General features: G+C 45.1%; 1 protein-coding gene across 1 annotated transcript in view; it reads right to left on the minus strand.

Moving 5' to 3' along the window:
* The window catches only part of agbl4 (AGBL carboxypeptidase 4), a gene marked incomplete at its 5' end in the record, with an annotated part of 446,034 nt that overhangs the window by 393,608 nt on the left and 29,752 nt on the right, over positions 1-22,674 (minus strand). The window contains one exon of the mRNA XM_080727779.1: positions 11,628-11,752. Coding sequence (XP_080583905.1) covers positions 11,628-11,752 — 125 coding nt within the window. The remainder of the gene's footprint in view (positions 1-11,627; positions 11,753-22,674) is intronic.

Raw genomic sequence — 22,674 nt, forward strand, 5'->3', positions numbered from 1 at the left:
GAATAAAAGATAAGTTAAAAATCACGTAGTGATCATAATAATAACCAACAATTAGCACAGTTTCACAGTCTCTTGGTCAGCCCGGCTGACACGGTTCCTTACAGTCACAGTTCTTGTATTGCACAGTTTTTTTTCACAGCCAATGTCCACAGTCCAGCGTAGGGTTTCCGTATATTGCACTCAGACCCAGGTGCACATCCAAGGTGGCAGCTGATCTACAAGCTCACAGCGCCCCGCGATGCGAGGCGCTGCGAGCTTGCAGATCTTACCTACCCCTCTCAGAGAGCAAGTTGTCATTTAGTGCCACAATGGCTCTCGGGTAGAAGCTGTCTTTGTACCTACTTGTCCTCGTGGGTAGCGCCCTGTAGCGTCTGCCCGAAGGCATCATTTCAAGGTTGCCGTGTCCTGGGTGAAAGGGGTCCTCCACTATGCTCTGGGCTTTCCTGAGACAGCGGGAGCTGTACAGGTCAGCCAGGGAGGGGAGGGGGCGTCCGATGATCTTTTGGGCGGTGTTTACGACCCTCTGGAGCGCTGTCCTCTCTGCTGCTGTGCAGCTCCAGAACCACACGTTGATGCAGTACGTGAGGATACTCTCGATCGAGCATCGGTAGAAGGACACCAGCAGTTCCTGAGGAAGTTGGTTGTTCCTGAGTACTCTCAGGAAGTGCAGTCGCTGGTGTGCCTTCTTGACGATGGCTGAGATGTTGGTGCTCCAGGTTAGGTCCTCATCCAGATGGACGCCCAGGAAGCAGAAGTTGGGAGCTCTCTCCACGCAGTCGCCACTGATGACCAGGGGAGGAATGATTGTGTTTTTCCTCCTGTAGTCTATGACCAGCTCCTTGGTCTTGGAGGTGTTCAGGGCTAGATTGTTGTCTGCACACCACCCTGCCAGTTCCTCTACTTCGGCTCGATATGCAGACTCGTCGCCCTCTGAGATGAGCCCCACCACGGTGGTGTCGTCAGCGAATTTGATAATGTAATTTCCGCTGGGGGTGGGAGGTTTGCAGTCGGGTTGGTAGGGCCTGGTAGGTTTGCAGTCGTGTGTGTAGAGAGAGTATAGTAGGGGGCTCAGCACGCAGCCCTGTGGGGAGCCGGTGCTGAGGTTCAGGCTCGATGACGTGTGGCGCCCCATCTTCACCCTCTGGGGGCGATCGGTCAGGAAATTTTTTATCCACTGACAGATGGAACTCGATACCCCTAGCTCTGACATTTTGGACACCAATCTGTCAGGCATGATGGTGTTAAATGCCGAGCTGTAGTCCACGAAGAGCAGCCTCGCATAGGACCCCTTCTTCTCCAGGTGGTTTAGAGTGGAGTGTAGGGCTGTGGCGATGGCGTCTTCTGTGGACCTGTTGGCTCTGTAGGCAAACTGGTATGGGTCGAGGTCGGGGGGGAGGACAGAGGTGATATGGGACCGGACTAGCTTCTCGAAGCACTTCATAGCTATAGATGTGAGTGCAACGGGGCGGTAGTCGTTCAGGCTGCTGACAGAGTTCTTTTTCGGCACCGGGATAATAGTGGAGGCCTTCAGGCAGGATGGAATGATGGCCTGAGAGAGGGACTGGGAGAAGATGTTGGTGAATACTCCCGCTAGTTGGTCTGCACAGTCCCTCAGTACCTGTCCCGGGACTCCGTCGGGGCCCGTCGCCTTCCTCGGGTTCACCGCTCTCAGCGTGCGCCTCACCTCGTGCTCCTGTAGTATGAGGTTGCGGCTGCTGTGGATGTTTTGTGGGGGTGTTGTGACGTCTACAGGTGCCGCCGCCCTCTCGAATCGTGCAAAGAAGCGGTTTAGCTCCTCCGCTTTGGAGGCGTCGCCGTCAGCCGAGGGACCCCTGGGCTTGAAGTTGGTCAGGTGCTGTACACCCTGCCAGACCTCTCTGGTGTTGTTGCTCTGCAGGTGGTCCTCTATCTTGCCCCTGTACTCAGCCTTTGCCTCTCTGATACCTCTCTTGAGATTGGCTCTGGCAACAGAGTAGAGGTCCTGATCCCCCGCCTTGAAGGCTCTGTCTCTCTCCTTGAGCAGGCTCTTGACCTCCTTTGTCATCCAGGGCTTCGTGTTGGGATACACCTTCACTCGCTTGTCCACTGTTACAGTGTCTATGCAGTGCTTGATGTACCCTAGGACTGCTGCTGTGTACTGCTCCAGGTCCTCGTTTTCAAAAATGGACCAGTCTGTGTTTTCGAAACAGTCCTGCAGCTGTCCCATTGCCCCCTCCGGCCATGTTTTCACCGTTTTTGTTGTTATAGGAGCACTTCTCCTTATCGGTGTGTAGGCTGGAGTTAGAAGCAGGGACATGTGGTCAGACGGGTGTTCAACTATGCCACTGCCGAGAGGGGGTTGTTGCCTAGCCCTGTAGCCGTTTTTGATGTTAGAATACACTTTGTCCAGTGTGTTATCTCCCCTTGTGGCACACTTCACGTGCTGGTATAATTTGGGCAGCACCTTCTTCAGATCAACGTGGTTGAAATCCCCCGCCACAACGTGAACTGCGTCGGGATATCTCCTTTGTTGTGACGTGATCGTGTCGTGTAGCACTGCTAGCGCATTGTTAGCATTAGCATCTGGGGCTATATACACATTGGTAATCAGGGCAGCGCAGTGTTCCCTAGCCAGGTGGAAGGGTCGGCATTTAACTGTTATATACTCCAGATCTTGAGAACAGTGACTGCTTACCACGCTGGAATCTGTAGTCCAGTCATTGTTCAGGTAGATTAACAGTCCGCCACCACGTCCCTTCCCGGTAGCCTCCATGTTTCTGTCTTGCCGATGTGCCGTGTAGCCAGCTAGCTCGAAGCTAGCATCGGGTATGTCCTGGCTACCCCACGTCTCCGTGAACAATAGACAGCAGCTGTCTCTTACGGGTCTCTGTGTTGTGCGAAACCTCACGTCGTCCATCTTGTCCTTTTCTTCTTCTCCCCGAGGCGCGAGCGATCTCGCATTAGCCAGGAAAAGACTAGGAATCGCGGGACGGTTTGGGTCTCTCCTTAGCCTGGCAACACAGCGCTATCTCGGGAGGTAGGTTGTGCTCGGTCTTGAAATCCGGCGAAAAAGGCTTTTCACACCGCGATCCAATCTCCAGCAAGTCGATACGACTAAATACTACTTTCGCCCAGCAGTTTACTGTCTGGGACAACAAATAACTATACAAAATAAACAAAAACACTGCACCGAGGGTACGAGCTTGTCGCGTCGCGTCTGTGCGCGCCGCCATCTTAGATATGCGATATATGAGATTGGTAGTTGAAGATTTGGAAATCTGTGGGAGGATTGGTGGATAATCCTAGCAATGTGCGTGCGTGCGTGCGTGCGTGCGTGCGTGCGTGCGTGCGTGCGTGCGCGTGCGTATACAGTGGCTATCTATGCGGGGACAATGCCACATCTACAGATGCACTATTTGGTGATGGTGTTGGAATCAAGGCCAGTGGCGGAGATAGAGCTTGGTGTTGGCAGCATGTCACACACCACTCCACTGCTGAGCTCCATGTGGATGAGCCTCTGATGCACAATGGCCTGATGAGCAAGTGCACGTGCCTGCTTACTCTGGCCAACTAACCAACCTCATCTACCCATGGTCAAACCCCCGCCTATGTTGGAAACTGAAAAGACCCCAAATTCTAACCCAGAAGCCATCTAATGTATTCAAATGCATATGAAAAAGAGGTGCGCTGGACCAAAGAAAACTAAAAAAGAAGGGAATGTCCACGCAGTCACGCACTGTATAATGCGGCTCTCCCTCCCATGTTTAATCTATTCAAACAACAACCTAAGCCTAAGGGCTTCATCAGTTTGCAGGGCTATGGTCTAAGTATATAGAACGAAAAAATAGCAGAAACATTACTATTTTATTAAATGAAGCAAGGGAAAGCTGTATTGTATGCAGACATTCACTTGTTTTACTTCAAATGCATGTATGGCATGACTAAAGGTTCCTTTTGTCTTGTGTCTAAGTAACCATGCACTGATACCTGTAGAAGACGGAGACCCCATTTCACAAGTTGAAACTAAAAGATGTTTTGGCATGTTTGAAAAACGTACGTTTATTCAAGTCCCTTGCAATTGGAGACTGAGAGCTGCCTCATTCTGTCCTGTTTAAATAAAGGAAAATCCCAATGAGATTAATAAAACAGCCAATTTCAAAACATACCCTTGAAAAAGGTGGTAAAAGCCACCACCTTTTTAAAGTGAATCAAACCATATACGGTATGGTATATAAAAATGGCAGCAAATTCTGATGAAAACCTCCCGTCAGCAGAGATAACCCAGGGACACTCATTTCGCTATCAGGAAGGATGACTTGAGAATTCATTGTGTGCCGTTGTCATATGCTTTTGTGCATGTCATTATAGAGTGATCTGCGGCGCATCGGCCATGACAATGAAGAAGGACGCCTTAATTCCCCTTTAACGAACAAGGTCACCAGATACCCCTATGCTCCCTGACACTGTTTGACAACTTGAATGTCTTTCAGAAAGGACGCAATCCTTTTGACAACTTCCTAGTGGAGGTTTGAAACTGGGATGCTAAACTTTTTGGCCCAGTGTGGTATGTTTGAAGTCAAATAATCCCTTTGGCAGAACTACACAAGAGACCGTTGCTCTTCTTTGGAGGCTGTTGAGAAGCAGCCTGAAAAAGGGACTTTCAAAAGGAGAGAATATCACGTGAGTAGGATATACAGTAGTATGCATATCTAGCGTGTGCCATATGCAATGAAGCTCGAGATGAAAACAAGCTTGGCCAGGCAAAGGGCCATGGGTGACGGTGAGTCTATGTGTAGAGGCTTTTAGAAGAGTGCATAGACATGCAAAACCTGTTGAGGTGTGAATCTGTGTATTTGGGTATGTACTATGATAGTACATAACCAAGCTTGCACGCATGCACGCGCGCGCATGTACACACACACACGCACGCACGCACGCACGCACGCACGCGCACGCACACACACACACGCACACACACACTACACATGCCATGCCACTGACAAACCTAATAGTGCCTATAGCCGAGTATGAGTCCCTAAATCTTGGAGCTGAGCACCTAGTAAGCCTTCCCGCCCTCCCAGAGCAGAATCAGAATCAGTACCCACGCTGCACCTATAGGACCAACCACCAGCCTTGCCACATCAGGGCATGTTATGCTGCACTACGCCAGTGGTTCTCAACCTGTGGGTCGGGACCCCCCAGAGGGGTCCCCAAATTATTTTGGGGGGTCCCCAGATGATTAACTTGCACTAATGTGCAACATTGTTTTCTCACTCAACAGTAAACAAACCAATATAAAGTTTAAGTGTATAGAGGGTATCTGCACATTACTAAAGTGAGAATTGAAAGACTTTTTTAATAACTCTAAAATTACACATTAAACACTGGCCAAATTTTCAAACATTAGAGGCAGAAATTGTGAAAATAGCCGATCTACATGCTCACAACGCCTCGCAACGCGAGACGTTGTGAGCATGTAGATCTGCTATTTTCACAATAGAACCGTGTGGTACAAAATGTAATACCTCAACTCTTTGTGCTCGTCAGGGTGGGGGTGTGTGTTACAATATGATTATTTTGTGGGTCACGGCCTGAAAAGGTTGAGACCACTGCACTACACCAGCCATGATCAGCCCTACGCTCATCCACTCTGGCACTCACCAACGGAGACCTGCCTGTCCTGTCCTGTCTACCTCCCTCACTGCTGAAGGACACCCAACACTGACACATGGGAAGGAGAGTGAGACAGAAGAAAGAGAGGAGGAAAAAGGGGAGGAGGAAAACAAACGCGCAGGAATGGAGGGGTGGAGAGCAACAGGAATGGAAGTCGGGGTGGGAAGGGGGCGGGGAGTGGCGCGGTGCCCATGGGAGGGATTCTTGTACACCTCGGGGGCTCTCATCAGAAGAAAAATGGACACGGTGTGTCACGGAGGGGGCGGACAGAAAGGGGGGAGGTGGAGGTGGAGGAGGAGCAGGGTTTGGGGTTAAACATGGAGGTTCCAGACAGACATGGGTCCAGACAACAGGTCCAGACATGGCCAGACATTGTCCAGGGCTGACAGACAGAGCAGCCTTCCCCGCACCCAGATAAGAACCTGCATTATGCAGCAACGAGGTGCGGTCCAGGAGGAGTGACACTACACTACGCTATGCAGCGTAGCACAGCACTGCACAGGGCAGGGCAGGGCAGCTGACTTCCCAGAACTGCAGCCAAGCCTGCTCTCTATTTAGGATGGGGAGGGAAGGTGAAATATATAGCCTACACAAACAACAAATAATTTCCTGTAAATACCCCCCACACACACTTTCCTCGCTCCTAGCTTCCTTCTCTATGAGGTTAAAAAATCACACCCGTGTGAACTGAGCGGTGGTCGTGGAGGCTGCGCAACAGCAAAACAAATATATATATACCTGTATATATATATAATAAAAAATATTAAAACAATATTAAACAAAATATTGATAATAAAATGCATGTCACTCAGGCCGCCACTGGTATCCATCCATCATCCATCCATCCGTGTGTGTGTGTGTGTGTGTGTGTGTGTGTGTGTGTGTGTGTGTGTGTGTGTGTGTGTGTGTGTGTGTGTGTGTGTGTGTGTGTGTGTCTGGTCTGGCCTGAACAACAGCGCCCCTCCCTTAACATGTGTGGTCAAAAAAGGTACTGTAGGCTACATACAGACAGACACGGACGCAGACAGACAGACATACCCACACACACGGCCACGTATAGGAGCGTTGTGACCACCGCTCAAAAAAGGGAATGAATGTGCATCACATCTATTACCTCTCAGACAATTCAGGGACTTCTAACAGCTCTCTCTCTCTCTCTCTCTCTCTCTCTCTCTCTCTCTCTCTCTCTCTCTCTCTCTCTCTCTCTCTCTCTCTCTCTCTCTCTCTCTCTCTCTCTCTCTCTCTCTCTCTCTCTCTCTCTCTCTCTCTCTCTCTCTCTCTCTCTGCATCTTGTTATTGCTCTCCCTTTCTTCTTTACTTCACTTCCCTCTACATTTAAAACAAGACATCAAAATAGTTTCCATCTGCTTAATGACTGGGTAAGTAAATTACACATTTGAATAATGACACAGTAGAAGCTGTAGGATTCTTCTAGGCCTTTTAAACTAATTTAGACACAACATGTGATATCCGTGTCACTGGATATTGCACTCATGTATAAAAGGCCCGGTCTTGGTCAAGTGAAGTCATATTCTGTGCAAAATACTGGCTGCAGAACATAAAGTGGGATCGGTTTGATTAGCGTCACGCAAGACACCAAGCCATAATGCTTCCCAGACAGAGTTTTAACATCCTCTTCTTTAATGTTCAACTTAATGTGCCATTCAACCTATCCCACTCGACAGATTACACAGCATTATGGCTGATGAATTTCAATGGGTGAGCTTGGTCTGAAAAAAAAAGTTAAAGTGATGATAGGCCTTTGGGGGAATGGAGGCGCCACCACACAGCACCACCATTCCAGTTGGGTTTGTTCTCCATCCCTATTATGGAGAGTAACTGCCCTGCACTGAGCTTTTCCTGGACAAGTGAAGCTTGCAAATCACCCACTGCAGCAGCGGCGAGGAGTTGAAGGCACGAGGCGCGAGGTTTTACTGCCTGTCTTCTAAGAATGGCTCCCCGAAGGCTCCTATGATAATAGCTCACAGCCGTGCCCTTCACGCGCTCTGACGCCGAGCTCTACCCCCACATGGCACAGTCGAATGACATATCAACTCGGCCAGTGGTTACCGAGGATGGGCATCAGTAGTGAGGACTCGAGTGCTTGATTTGGACGTCAGTACTCATTCAAAGTATTCAATTCAAATACATTTTATCATACAGTAGTGCCAAGTAGTGCCAAGTCACAACAAGCATCAATACACTTAGATACAGAATAGGGCAGAATAGTTTTTTTTGTTGATTGTTTTGTTTTGCTTTTGTGTGTAATTGATGCAAAGCGAAATGTTTCTTTTCGTTCTGTTTAGTTTGTTCTGATATACTGTATATAATCTAGCATTGTTAACTTGGTTTTCTCGCCAATCGTCGCGACACAATAATATTCTATGATTTTTCAAAGGTATGTGAAAACATTCTTACAAACAAAGCCAGATTTAAGAGCGGTTAACACTTAAAAAAAGCGCTTAAAAAAAGATTGTTGAAACTGAGAATCAACATAATGTTCCCGCCTCCACACACATACAGTACACAAGAGCTGCACAATTTCCCCATCAGTGGCTTTTAACTTCACTCACTCACTTTGAAGTGAATTAAAACTGAAAACAAAGTGAAAAGTGGCGGAAAAAAGCAGAATTGGCTTTGACTCGTGGCCCTGGCCCTATCAGAATTTCATCACAAAACGCTCACCTATAGCCTATATCAAGCTTAACTCAGAGGAATAGACGAATTTCAAATGACACAGCCATTCTGTTGTGCAAGAAACCACTTTTCTTGTAGCCTAGAGCAGACCACAAGGAGGGAAAAAACAACAATACTCAGCACTGCATGGACATCATGCAGCGTCAAACGTCGTCACAAGGACCCGGTCACAGTGACCCAATTAACCAGCGCCAGTCTCACTACACCAAGAGACTGATGGACTTTGAGGTGAGTGAGTGAGCCAGTGCTTTTATTATTTTTTAAACAGAAAAAAAGAAGAAAAAAAAAACGGAATAAATAATAAAAGAAATAAAATAAAAAAGAGACATCCATCCATCCAGCCATCCATCATAACTGGTGCTACGGTGCAGCCAATTTCCACAAAGCTGCTAAGCTGATTGAGGCAGACCAAATCTGTTTCACCAGCTTACATTCCTTCAAAATGGCCATCTCACTTCCAATATCACGGGCTTTTACTGTTCGCCATTCCCCTGGCTCGGGCTGAGAGTTAGCAAGGCTTAGCTGGATGAAACACTCCAACAGCCCAGTTCTCCCCTGGAACCCACTGATATCTCTATAGCGCAGCCTCTCCCCACATAGCTGCACTTAGTTGGTTTACAGCATTTATTCGCAACATTATTCTATCTCCATTTTATTTGCCTATTTTATGTTTTGGCACGTTTCAAGTCATGATGAAGTCAAAGGTGTGGAGACGCAACGGTGCGCTCATGCTAATATGCACGTGTGCATCACACACGTGTGTGCACGCACGCACACACACACACACACACACACACACACACACACACACACACACACACACACACACACACACACACACACACACACACACACACACTCACTCACACTCACACACACTCACACACTCACACACTCACACACACACACACACACACACACACAGAGAGAGAAGCCCTTTTACAGCCCAATACAAGTCTTAGCAAAATGCAAGGCGGCAGCTATCCAGACCTCCCTCTACTGGAGTAGATTAAATTCACACAAGGCTCCTTTGGAAAAGGAAATTGGACAGATAAGAAATAGATTTCTAAGAAAGGAGCCGGTGAGATGGTCTATATACAAAGAACCCAGAAGTGTGCAGTGAAAATGGGTTTCCACCTGTTTTCTGTAACCTGTAGGCCCTGCCCCTTCTGTGTGCCACTGCACTTATCGTGCTGCTTGCTTTTGTGTACTGTACATGCACATGAGCGTCTGTCTGCACTTATCTTTATATCTGCCTATATTATCTTACACCCTCCCCTCTCTCTCTCTCCCACTGTCTCTCTTTCGTTTTACCACAACAGCAAATATCCTGTTGGCCCAGGCAGCAGGCTGCCTGTGCAGGTATATCTGGCTGTGGGATCGATCCGGCTCCAAGCCGAGGCCTCCCATTCATCTCAGGGCCATAAAATGTGATTAGTGCTGACTACAGCATTGCAGGGAGATGGCCCGATAGGCCTGATAGCTGGGGCCAGGCTGGGGCTGGGCTCACTGCAGGAGACGGCAGCAACAGCATGCCTTGGATAGGGATGGGATGATATGAACATTTCGTATCACGATTATTGAAAGAAATTTGTCTATTTACGATATTATCGCGATAATCAAAATCCATTATCCTGGGGTGGAAAATTTGTCAAAAAAATAGCAGATCTACAAGCTCACACGACGCGTTGTGAGTTTGTATATCGGCTATCTTTTGGCAAAGACCTTTGATAGAGAGTGAAAAAAAGACGTACCGGTATATCATAAGTACCTTTTACCAAATATAGAGGGATTAAGTGGTACTGGATATGCAGCTCGGCAAATAAAGGTGAATTAATCCCAGTGCATGACGGAGGACGACATCACGATAAATTAAATCTCCACGATACGATTATCGTGAGTGTTTTTAATCACGATAAACGATAATATCTCGTATCGTCCCATCCCTAGCCTTGGATTCATCCATGCCTCGCTCTGCCTTCCTCCATCTCTCTCTCTCTCTCTAATGGTCTCTGACTCTTGTCTCATCTTGGTCAGTCTCTCCTTTTTTTCTATCTCTCTTCCTCTCGCTGTGTTCATGTCTGTCTCTCTTCTCTTGCTTTCCCCTTCATTTTATATTAGTCTCTTACGTCTTTGTGTTTGCTCTATCTCCACAGCTGCCAGGCACTCTTACACACACACACACACACACACACACACACACACACACACACACACACACACATTAGATAGCAGCCGTTGGACTTAGATGCCAATAGCTTCCAGTTTTACCCTCTTCTGCTAGGAGTTACATGACAGCGCTGACAGAAACGGCAGAGATCCAATCAGGGTGGGTAAAAACTCAATAAAGCCCGTCCCATCCCTTCGTTGCCACGCCCACTGTTCCCATGCACTGTATCTCTGTGGCATGTGACCACATTTCTCAGCCAATCCCTATACGCTCTGAGCTTGCCCGGTGGCAGAAATGAGCTCAGACGATATGACACGAAGTGAGGTAAGAAATAAACAACAGGACCCTTTTGTAAGGGAAAACAAATTGCTTTGCATCTTTCAAAATTGAGTATTGTGGGTGTAAATTCGTAGTGAGCTGTCTACCGGATGGCATTAGGGAACATGGTTGACTTTTTGTTTGTGAAAGGACATCCAGTACTGTAGGGCACAGCACATACTGTATATATTATTTGGCAGTTTGACACCTTACAGTATTGGTAAATACCCCCCTCCATTTCCCCCTCCCCATTTGTCCCCACATGTACAGTAATTAAATTTTCAAGTGTATATTTCAGTCGATCTAAAAAACTAAAAAGGTGAAACAAAACTCAAGCAGTGCATTTAAGAAATTTCACTTGCAGACAACTGGATCATCACCTAGATTTACTATGAAAACCCGCAGCTCCCGTGCGTCAGACAGTCAGTCACACCTCATGTCACGCTCCATATATGGCCAAGACAGAAAGTTGGTACAACATGGATCTCCATATGTGGAGCTGACTATCATCACCTGGCTCTCCATACAGTATATGAAGATCACAACACTGACCTCATCAAACCCAGGATAGCCATACATGGCGACGACTGGATCATCACCTACATTTCCATATATGGAGCTGGCCAATACCAGCGCCCTTTTCGCATCTTAGGGCATCTTACTGGTTGTAAAAGGTTGTTAAAGGAATAGTTATCCGAAAACATGTGTACCAGACCGGACCTGACGAAAGCCATGTGATTTTCAAGAAAACGAAGCAAATTAACGGAATAAAAGAAATGAAGTTGCTTACCTGTGTCTCACGGACGTTCTCAACGGTGAAGTTGAACCAAACTCTGAAGCGAGGGTTGCAGGTATCAGGGCGGATAAAGAGGTCAAACTCAAACTCACTAATGTAGTCGACTCGTCCAAGATTACCTGCAGGAAGTCAACAACAAAAAACAAAAAGCCTAATCATTGTCCTGTGCAAACCATGTATGTCCAAAACTTAATTTTCAAGATATGTAAAAAAAATAACCTGTTCCAATTATTTAGTCACAATTATTTAGTCACAAGCTCTTGTTAAAACTTTTAGTACCAGGATATAATTAATTATTCAGATACCGTGTGCCGCCATTGACTGCACTTTATTTTGAAAACGCACGGAAGCCACGATCGTGTCCATGTTGTGGGAATTCACTATGTTGTGATGTAGATCAGGATGTTTTCTTTCACACGGCCAAGAAAGTGACCCTCTCTGGTAATACCTACTGTATATATTGTTTTGTTTGAGCTGTTGGAAATAACTAGGCTTGGTTGTTAAAGTCCAGAGTTTGCACATTTATAGTAGGACATTTTTGAGCGGTGGTCACACCGTCTCCTATTCGTGACTTTGTCTGTATGTAACTATGTAACTATGTAACTATTTAGCATGAGCTGCAATACCGCTGGGAGACCAGTGGCAGGCCTGGGTGACCAAGTGGCACTGTTGAGTCACACGCACGCTCGCACGCACACACGTGCACACACGTGCACACACACACGCACCCACACAACACCCCCCCCCCCCCCACACACGCACGCACGCACGCACGCACGCACGCACGCACACACGCACACACGCACACACACACACACACACACACACACACACACACACACACACATACAAACACACAGGGTATAGCTTAATGAAATTAACTTCTCACATCCACAACTCACTTCCAACTTAGTGAGAGGACCACGCTGTCCTCTCACCTTGAGATTACCTGTTCATGTTTTAATTAATTCATTATCTCAACTATCCATATGATCCATTGTGTGCTCTGTACCTTGTGTATTACAGTTGTGCTGTTGTTGCGTATGTTGTTTTGTTTTGTTTGTTTTGTTTTGTTCCGTTTTGTTTGTATTCTTTGTTATGTTTTGTAGTGTTTTGTCTTGTTTATGTTGTCTGAATTGTATGTGAAAGTTCTATGTTTAAATGTATGAAAGTGTAACTCTGTTGGATACCCTCGAAAACGAGATGATTCATCTCAAGGGTTTTATTCCTAATAAAAGAATTTCAATATAAATAACCACTTTCAAAACTTGCAGATCTACATACTCACATATTTAAAAATGGAGATAGAACAACAACAAGCTCTTTTCAGTGTTAGGTGAAACTGTGAGAATAATTGGGTGCATTTGGCATCAGACAACATCACAGAGTAGATGATTCCATCTGCTCTTACAGGGCAGTCGTGTAGGCGGGCAGCAGACACGTTCACAAATTAAAAGCTAGACCGCAAGTCAACTTCAGCTTCAACTTATTTTAATCTACTACATGTAGTAGAGCATGTGATGTGCTGAAATGAGATGCAGTATACAGGTGATGCCAGCTGTGAGGGAAGTGGACCTGGTACTCAAACAGTTAATCGGGCTTTTGGTCTTAGTTTGTTTGAAGGATAAAGATAAAAGAAACTACTGTTGTACAATGTGGGAACATTATCACTGTGTTCTGCACCATAAACAACACAACTACACACATTGCTGTCTATTCAAATATTGTTGGTAGGATGGAGAAAAAACTTGATATCACACCCTCAATTTCATATTTCCTTAAATGAATCAAAAACAGATTTCATGACGTTATAGCCATCAATATTAATTCTAATTGAATTGCGAACTTAAGACGCATTAGTTGAAAACTTACAGCATTGACTACGAAAGTGGCAGGAACTTTGAGACATATTATTTAAAATAAATGCTAATTATTATATACTGTATGTATGGCAGCTGTTAGTGTATATAGCTGTCACAGTAGTATGTAAAACACGGCTTTGCCTCTTCTCCCCCGCGTTGGCAGGGCTCTGATCGTCAGAGCACCGCCTGCAGGGAAAAGCCGCTGGGGACAGATAGACAGGCGGATGGGGTTGCTCCAGCCATCCATATCTGATACATTATATTCTGTCCATACCAGATAGATCCAGATGATCAGTGGAATTATAATTGGTCCAATGGGAGCCATCTCTCCTGGCTCCAACCTTCATAGCTCACTATAAGATGACTGGCGGAGGTATAGGTTGATCACATTCTAAATATAGTGTTGAATTTACATGGAGATGTGTGGACAGGGGATCGTACAGTAGTTGTAGCCAAGTTGAAACTAGTGACTGTCAGAATGACGGCCAACAGAATAGAAACAAAGCAAGATGAAAATACCCCCCTTTTGTTTCAAGTCCCATAGGGACATATGAGATAACTGCAGTGTGAGAAATAAAGGATGGATTTGGTGTTTTTCGACCCAGAAGGTAAGAAAATTGATTCCCCTCATTTGTAGTTGTGTACAGCACAACCTCACCAATAGCTTCTGCTTTAGTATTGAGAAATGTACCACCCTGTGCTGGGCTTAAACTACAGACATCCCAAGTCTCCCGGATGTTGCGGGAGTCTCCCGGAAATCAGTGTCTCCTCCCGGACACCCGCGAGTGGCACTGAACCTCCCGGAAATCACGGCCGCTCCCGCAAATGCTTGCCATATCCGCCTGGATCCGGTCTAGAACCGGATCTGCGACCCGCGATGCAAATAAATGTGTTCTCATTCGTCCAATCTTACAGCCTGTGGGACGCACGGCAGCCTGCAGGCAGGCTGTTGTGTGTGTCTCACTGTGATAGTGACAGAACTTTCTCCCAAATAGGTAAGAAATACATCATGCTATAAATTAACCCGATTATATTAAGCCTAAAATGGTTCGGCCGCCGTGCAGAACCGTTTTTAACAGTTTGTAACCATTTTTAACCGTAGAAAAATTTGTAAAATCCGAGAAAAAAAACGATATTCCCCCGCGCACGTGCACGGGGGACCTCCCGGAAATGCTGATCTCAAAGTTGGGATGTCTGAAAGACTGTATTCGGTTAGGCATTCAAAAACCCCAATTCTCTTTTTTTTTAAATGCAACAGTATAGTTATATAATTTCTTATGTTTATTCTTGCCCCTGCCACACAATGCATTTATTGACCGTCTGGAGGTTGCCAAGAGAACAAATACTGAAGTACAAGATAACGTAACTAAAGCCTGGTTGCACTGAAAGCATGCTTTTCTTTTTTGCCCATAAGTATATAGAAGTGTCTGACTGTACAGTAACTTAACAGTTTTTGAGAAGGACATGAAGCGTATCATGGTTTTGAACAGCTTAACTGGTTCCAACGACGGATTGTTTTGTTGCCTAATATTGAGATTTACAGCTGGTAAGTTTCTCAATAAAGAACCAATCAATGAAACTATACGCTGTATTTGTCACAATTATACCCAATACATGATAAATAGAACCTAACTTAGATAATTGCAAACCTATCCTTTAAAGGTCCTACACCATGCATTTAAAAATAATTTATATAACACTGTTTGTGTCCCAAAAACGTTTTTGAAAAGGTTTGAGGCTAAATTACCACTCCTGAATACAGAGCCCCTGTCATTTCTGCCTGGCTTTCAGAGCATTTTCAGCTGCAGTACCACCTTGTCCTGAGTGGGAGGACTGCGCTATTGAGCCAGTTTTGGCCCCACACTCCTCCCCACCTCCTGCTCAGCAGGCCTGCCCACCCCTCCCCAACCCTCTCCCAGCTCCTCCTGCCTCCTTCTCAGGCCTGCCCACCCCTCCCCAACCCTCTCCCAGCTCCTCCTGCCTCCTTCTGAGGCCTTGTGACATCACAAATCTGACATTTCACAATCAGGACCGTTCTGAGACATGCTAACATAGATCTGCCCATAAACTGAGAAAGACACAATGGTCAGAAATAGGACTTTGTGAGGATAGAAGTTGCTGGTGGGACACCAAGAAAATACATAAAAATTGGAAAAATGAAAATTCATGGTGTAGTCCCTTTAAGTCCATGCAATCAACTCAAGTCAGTTAAAATATCAGACTGAGGCTGATAAGACTAATTTATACTTTGTTGTGTCAGTGTCCTGCACTGAAAATAGCAGAATTACAAGCTCACGACACGTCACAATGCAATGCTTTGTGAGCTTGTAAATCTGACATTCTTGGCATTAGTTTGTGAAGAGTTAACTGGGCAGGCAGAAGTCCAAGCTGCTCTGCAGCACCAGGTCCAAATATCCTTCGGCTCTGTCCATTCATGTAGTGTAGACCACCTGGTGGCAGGTAGCGGCAGCACACACACACACACACACACACACACACACACACACACACACACACACACACACACACACACACACACACACACACACACACACACACACACACACACACACACACACACACACACACACGCTCACATACACACTCACACAAAGCTAATTATAGACAGATGGGCTAACCACCACACTGTCAGAGCAGATCCCTCTCCTTCTGCCATCTGAGGGAGCTAATCCACCATTCAGCTTCCAAGACACACACACACACACACACACACACACACACACACACACACACACACACACACACACACACACACACACACACACACACACACACACACACACACACACACACACACACACACACACACACACACACACACACACACACACACACACACACATCACTCTCTGCTCCATTGAAGCTGCCCACGGAAATTCCATCAACCATTTACTCTCACAGGACTACCCAATTTACCTGTAGTACTCTATATTTCTAAAGTGGAAAACACCACCCTTGCAGTGTGCCGTTTCTAAAACACACACACACACACACACACACACACACACACACACAGTGTGTCCCTTGACCACGCAACCCACAAATAAAGATGCAACATCTCTGCGATTAGAAGAAGGGGTGCAGGAAACAAATTATAACAAGGTGCTTATCGTCGTTGTCGGGTTAAAACCTTGTATGCATTCATCCTTTTAAAAATGATTTAAACTAGTGAAAACAGCCGATCTACAAGCACACAACGTGTGCTTGTAGATCTGCTGTTTTCACTACTTTTGTGCGACGGCCTTGTATGATGAAGCAGGGCTTTACTTGCGAAAGAACGTACACATTTGAAACTTGGAGATACGAGGTTTCCACCCGACAACGACGTTATAATAAGCATTCAGGTTAGGCATTCTTAGGTATTAGGTATCTATCTGCCCAGCGGGCAGACAGATACGGTGATCTCCATACACAGGGTATGGGCACAAAAGGGACACATGGACAGATGGGTACTATGGGTAGGCCTGTCACAATTATTACATCATTATTATTTGACATAATCGCAATTATTTTTTCATAATCGTCAATGTTGAAAAGTGTTCATATATTTTCAAACATTTTCAAAAATAGTGGAAATAGCAGATCTACAAGCTCACGCGATGCGTTGTGAGCTTGTAGATCGGTTATTTCCACTATCGATTTCTTTTTTAAGTATAAAGTTGTCAAATAAGTCAGTAATTTCTTGTGCAACTTCAAAGCCTACGAGCCAAACAGAAATGTAATTGTTGACAACAAGAACACAATTAATTCGTTAATCTTAATTATTTGAGTGACAATTAATCGTCATGTAAAATGTCAGAATCGTGACAGCCCTAACTACGGGTTCTCTGAGCAAGCCCCTGACACTATATGACTCAAACATAATGTAACATAGGTGTGAGGGCCTTGTAGTGAATAAATAAATACATACATTGATTAAATTAAATAAGTTAAAGAAGTAATTAAAGAAACCCTGTCCCATCATACATTAGATGGATAATATCAGTCAACAGAACCAGGAAAGTGTGTTTTCAATTAGTCTAACATGGTTCATACAGTATGATATAATGATCAAAATGATCAAATATCTAAATATTGAATGAAGCTTAAAAACTGTCTGGGATGCACACAAAGGCCAGAGTAGACATTACAGACACATTAATTCAGTCTCACTAACTTGCCTTCTATGTCTATGTTTGTCAACCTTTGTTGAGCTGTTTTATTGCCTTATTAGCTATTAAAGGGGCCCCACCATGCTTTTCAAAATATATATTTTATATAAATATTGGTCCATAAAACGGTTTCATACAGGTTTTGGCCTAAACAACCACTCGGAATCGGATATTTAAATGTCATGTTCTGTCTGTCTCTAATTCCAAGCCATTTCAGATGCAATACCAAAATGCCCTTTGTTGGCAAGGGGGCGCTATCTTTGGGCTAAAATTCAAATGATACAGAGAAGATTAGCATAGTACCACGATGAGAACCATGTAGAGTCAATCCATTCAAGCCAATTTTAGTACCACTTTACCTCATGGTTCCACCTCATATATATAGTCTCAATAGAAGATAGCCTCCCAAAAAGTACCGCCTGTGTGTGGGCCTTGTTAATAAATTAGTGTTAATACAGTAAATCCTTTATTATGCACTTAGTAACAGTTGCAAATAGTTTTGCATCTAACTAGTGTAAAAGAAATCCTTTACAAAATATATAAGCCATAGATTGGAGCTGTGCTGTAAACTAGAATACATTCTGTATATACCTTTATAAACACACCTCTCACTATTCACCACATCTATATAATAATCTACAGTCTGAGAGAAGAATAGAAATGGTTCAAGGCAAGACATACAGACAGACAGATAGACAGGGGGAGAGAGAGAGAGAGAGAGAACATTCTACAGCTTAACAGACACAAGAAGAAAAGGTTGATAAATGACCTTTACTACAGTATGTCAAAATAACATGAACCGAAGAAGATTGGTGCGTGTGTGTGTGTGTGTGTGTGTGTGTGTGTGTGTGTGTGTGTGTGTGCGCGCGCACTAGGGCTGGGTTCGGTAACCGCCGTACCGCCGTATCGCGGTATACCGCGGCCTACCGCGGTGTCAGGGTCCTTACCGCGGTCAAAAAAGACAAAATAGGCTATTTTTATTGAGAACGAGCGAGTTTTAAAACGGGGGAGAAGCGAGGACCGCATGCGCTCCATGCCGCTCTGCTCTGGGCCGTGTACCACACGTTGGAAGCCGCCCACATACGTCACTCACACACACACAGTGCACGCAGGGCAGTAGAGTACGGAGCACAACTCTATGACGGAGCAGCAATGCAGCATATACTTTCTCTGTAATCCACTCGACACAAGGATGTTAATACATACCTTGTGTTGTGGCATATCTTTTTTTATTCATACGGATTACTGGCGGAGCGCGGGCCGCGTGGACAAAACCGAAAATGAAACTATTTTACTTTCTCAACCGCGTCGCACGTTGTGCTCCGTCCAGCGGCGCGTCGGCGATTTTATAACCTTTTCTGTCAAGTCTTGTAACTAAAACCTGTATATAGCAGCACTCAATCACTGTGATTTGAGAGTTGAGACGTGACGTGAGTTTACAGAATCACTGTACACGATCTGACTACCCTTCCTCTTCTGGTTTGTTCACATAGCTGTTTGTGTCTGAAAAGCCCAAGTAGCTAGCCTACGTTACTATGGTAACCCGACAGTGCAGATCTAAAAGCTCAGAACGCATCGCGGATGCGATGTGGTGTGAGCTTGTAGATCTGCTCCTTTGAAAGCCAGACCCGCTGTGCTGTATGGAGAAGTATATCTCGGGCAGTCAGGCTGTGTCGCCTCTCCACTGTGGAGAGGCGACTTTTGGGAAGATGATTGCAATATTTTGGCTTATCGCCGAACCTTAATTAATAGATACGGGGGTGCGGTAATTACCGCAGTACCGGCGGTAAATGGGAAGACGGTAATCGCGGTAACAAAAAGTCCATACCGCCCCAGGCCTAGCGCGCACACACCTACTATCACCCAGTGTACTTGTGTGCATGTCCGGACATGCAATCTTCCATCTCTTCCATTTACTTGTCTCTCTAGCCCCATTTTAAAAGTAGATCTCATGTCAAAAAAAGTGTGGTCACCCCTCCTTTAAAGTGTTTCAATTGGCCAGCCAAATGTTTATTGTTAAATAAGTGATCTAATGCACTGTATGTTCATGAGGTAATTGTTTATCCCCCAAATCATGAAGTCTTATTTGGACTTTGAGACAAATAAATAAGTCAATGTGTCCAAAGATTTAGTTACAGCACTTCTTTGGCTTTGTAAGGCAGATTGTCGGAGTGCAACACCAGCGTGCAACGACATATAAATCAAGCCTTACACTCAGGCACATCCCTGCACGTTTCACAACAAAGATGCTCTGCAGATCACTGCATGTGGTTCCACTTGACAGCATGGGGGGAGAAGCAGTGAATAAAATAAAATAATATATCTCAAAAAGGCATATCTCACATGTTAACCCCAATTATGAGCCTGTGCACAGCCGGAGGTCCTCAGGCAGGACCCTGCTGGTTGTTCTTGAGTCGAGGCTAAAGACAAAGGGTTTGATAAATGAGTGATTTCTTTTAAATAACCTCTTAAAATGTACTTTTAGCAAAAGGCCTTTCCATAATTTAACATTTTAAAATGTTATTGCTTGATTCGCTTTATCTTTTATTTCTAAACGCTAATTTGATTGATTTCTCAAGTTTTATGTAAAGCACTTGTAACTTTATTAACAATTTTGCTGCCATTTTAAACATAGCTGTAGTAAGCAGCTGCCAAATTGTCCTTAGCTTTTAACGTGGGCACGCGCACGCATCGTGCACAATCTGTGCGCGACTCATCTAGTAGACGTGTAGACTCGGTGACAGCTTTCGAATAAAAAAAACCCCATTGAAATAGACATATCCGTTGCCACGCTGTATCCCTGATTATCCGCCAGTGTTTACATGAAAAAACATTGGAACAGCCAGCTGTCCGCTATGGTAACACGTGGACACGTTCGCGCACATAGCAGACGATATGTGCGCAGATCATATGCCAGGCGGGTAAAAGAATCAAACAGCTACAAAATAAATAAAAAAACGTGTGAACGGAGCTGCGATTGGACGTCAGACCGGATATGGAAACCTAGATCCGGTCCAAACGGGAAATACGACCGGATACAGTTAGGGGGCGGGCCTAAAGTCTCCGAAGCGGCTATATACAGCGACCATACTTTTAATCGTTTCATAATGATTAAAGCTAATTAAATCTTCGGGCTCCTCGGGCATCGCAGAGTGGTACAGCGGGAAATCTCCGGTTTCGACGGGGATCGCAGGAAATGAGTTAAGATACGTGTTTTATAAATAGTTGTTTGATTATGATTATTACAGCCACACATACTTAACCTCGTTCCAAGTTTAATCTCCATCCCATAAGGTGAAGTACAGGACATACACGGCTACATCTCGTCTGTCCAGCAGCCTACCGGAACCTCCTGTTGCAACGGGTCCGCATCAGTGTGCCGACGGGCCGGTATTCCGACACTACAACTAACCCTAACCCTAACCCTAACCCTAAACCTAACCTCAGTAACCATGATGAGTAACTAACCTGCCGACGCTAGTCGGAACAGCGGCCCGTCGGCATATTGAGCGGACCCCTGTTGCAACGTACTTCCTATAATTCTGGTTAGACACTTTTGTCCAGCCTAATGCGTATTAAACAAAAAGCTCATACGGTACACACATACTGTAGTGGCTGGTTGGCTGGCTCACAAGTGGCAGGCAGACAGGCAGAGACTAGCTGGCTGAACCCAATCCACAGCCATTGAAGGCGGATAAAGCCAAAAACAGGCTGAACCAGGCCCAGCTGCAGCAAGCAGTGACAAGGAGAGAGAGAAGAAAGAGGGAGTAGAGCAGGGGTCTCCAGAGTTACTACATGGGGCAGCCAAATCCTTGTGTGATAGGATAATTATTTAAAATGAACAATTGAACCCTCGCATCCCTATACTCTGAGGAGAACTTCAGGCAAAAATAGCAGATCTATAAGCTCTCAACGCCTCGCAGATCGGCTATTTTTGGCAAATAGGTTTGGTGTATAGGTAGAAAAAAGAGCAGACCAAGTACAGAGTGAAAGGTCAAGGTTACTAAGTATCGACGACTTATGATTTTAAGTGGTTAAGTGTCAAACAAGTCTATGAATTTTTCTATGAAATCGATGAGAATCTCCATCACACATTTATACAATATGTAGTGGGGGTCCCTGCTCCATCCCTCTCTCTGCCAAGGGGTCCTTGGCCTGAAAACGTTGAAGACCCCTGGAGTAGTGAGTGGAGAGAGAAGGGAGCAGAGAGGCACCTGTGTCAGCCATATATGCCATAAAATCGATCATCACTCACTCCAACCTATAAGGCCGCATGGGTGTTGAACACCGAAAATAGCTGGTATAAAAGCTTGTAGATTGGCTATGTTCAATGCGCAATACTGTCCAGAGCGCAACTAGATCAGGCCTAGGCTATTTCCACAGACAATACACTACTATACACTCTGTAAGGTTGATCCACAAAGCACACATTTTGGAAAACACACACACGCCATTCTGAGTGGCGATCACTTGATGAAAGCACTTTACTGATTTACTGAATGATGTCATTTTTTGTCATCTGACTCTAAAATATCCTCATGAACTGATAGAATAATAAATTAAATTGTGCTGTAAAAACCCCTCTGGCCTTCCTGCAGCCTGTCTGCGGTAATTCAAAATAATATCCCCACTGGACATAAAAGAAAATGCAGCTTGAAACTCATCAATCTCTTCCTCAGAAGGAGTCAAACAACGTGAGCTTTTGGTAGATAACAACATTGGTAAAGACAATGGGCCTGATTCATTAAGCAGTTTATGCCCATAGTTTGCACGTAATGCAGACTTATTTATGGAAAAAAGGTGTCTGATTCAATCTATTTTTGTCTGTGAATTTTGCGGGACTGCTGATCTTTCTCACGTCTGTCAGAGGCATGACTTATGGGACCAAAGCTTGTGTAGATGTCATTAGAATGCCTTATTCTTGATGCGAAATCAATTAAAATAGTGCCAAAACGCAAAATACTATATGTCTGTGCCCAACATTTGTCAACACATATAAAAAAGTAA

Source organism: Nannobrachium achirus (genome assembly GCF_963921795.1).
Source record: "Nannobrachium achirus genome assembly, chromosome: 1".
Taxonomy (NCBI): domain Eukaryota; kingdom Metazoa; phylum Chordata; class Actinopteri; order Myctophiformes; family Myctophidae; genus Nannobrachium; species Nannobrachium achirus.